Source organism: Rhagoletis zephyria, unplaced genomic scaffold, assembly GCF_001687245.7.
Source record: "Rhagoletis zephyria isolate East Lansing unplaced genomic scaffold, Rhagoletis_zephyria_1.1 Rzeph_scaffold_83372, whole genome shotgun sequence".
Classification (NCBI taxonomy): Eukaryota; Metazoa; Arthropoda; class Insecta; order Diptera; family Tephritidae; genus Rhagoletis; species Rhagoletis zephyria.
In genome coordinates, this window is record NW_016240420.1 from 1 (window position 1) to 1,055 (window position 1,055).

Genomic DNA, 1,055 nt, shown 5'->3' on the forward strand with positions numbered 1-1,055 from the left:
ATTGACTGAACTGTGTTTTACACATCTGACTACACAGGCTAATTGTGTGATACAGAATGGTCCCCATCACCACCAGTAAAGGACATGTTTAAAGAGAAAGAGAGAGAGAGAGAGAGAGAGAAGAAGATTCAATTAGAGCATATAGAGTTGGGCCTTGTTTGTGCACACAACCATACACACAAAGTTGTGAGTGATCAATCAAAGTGCTTTCAATCTAACTGCTCTATCTGCTCTGCTTCACTTCACATCACCTCACATCATCATCATCATCAATGTTTCCCTTTTTTCCCTCATTTCATTTCCTCTTTCTTCTCTTTCTTTTATTCGGTTATATAGGTGCTGAACATGCTGAGCAGCTCAAACATTGGCAGCAATGGGAATGGCGGCAACAATGACTACAGCACCGGCGCAGCTAAATACGAAGGACTGGATGGCACCAACGGAAACGGCGGTGGTAGTTCAGCTTCTAGCGGCAATTCCTGGAATCTCGGCGGATCATCAAATATGAGTCTCAAGTACGAGAGCAACAAAATTGGCGGAAACAGCGGCGGAAATGGAAACGGCTCCTGGTCGACCGGGAACAGCATGGGCGGCCTCGTTGACGGCCTCGGCGGCTCGGTCCTCTCCAACAACGGCGGTTTTGGAGGCCTGGGCGACGGAAGTGGCGGTGTGAATGGTACTGGTCATCTCGTTTCCAACTCGATCTCCTCAGCGGCAGCCGCTGCAGCCGCCGCCGATCCGTTTGGCTTTGTGACGGCCCATGCGGCGAATGATGCGCTGAGCAAATCGACCTCCTTTGCCTACTACTCACAGTTCGCCGGCGGAGGCATCAGAGGGCTGACGTTGTAAATGGTCAAGAATGCTATGATGTTATTATTATTACAGTTTCAGCGCGTGTTTAGTTTTATTGTAACTGATTTTAAATTACAATCTCTTCTCTTCCCTTCTCCTCTCAAGCTAGGCACTTTCTCTTTCTCTTTGGTTTCAATCAATCAATCACTGAATTTCTTTCTCTTCTTTGAATACCCACACCTACCTGTAAATAAGTCTCACCA

At 47.2% G+C, this 1,055-nt stretch overlaps 1 protein-coding gene across 1 annotated transcript; it reads left to right on the forward strand.

Moving 5' to 3' along the window:
• Nucleotides 1-345: 345 nt before the first annotated feature.
• Nucleotides 346-849, forward strand: LOC108357739 (glycine, alanine and asparagine-rich protein-like). Its single transcript, XM_017608808.1, has one exon. It carries the CDS (start codon nucleotides 346-348, stop codon nucleotides 847-849), a length of 504 nt encoding a protein of 167 aa, XP_017464297.1.
• The last annotated feature ends 206 nt before the right edge of the window (nucleotides 850-1,055 follow it).

Excerpts from the sequence above, each read along its gene's own strand:
- LOC108357739 (XM_017608808.1), top strand. The coding sequence starts at position 346 with ATGCTGAGCAGCTCAAACATTGGCAGCAATGGGAATGGCGGCAACAAT.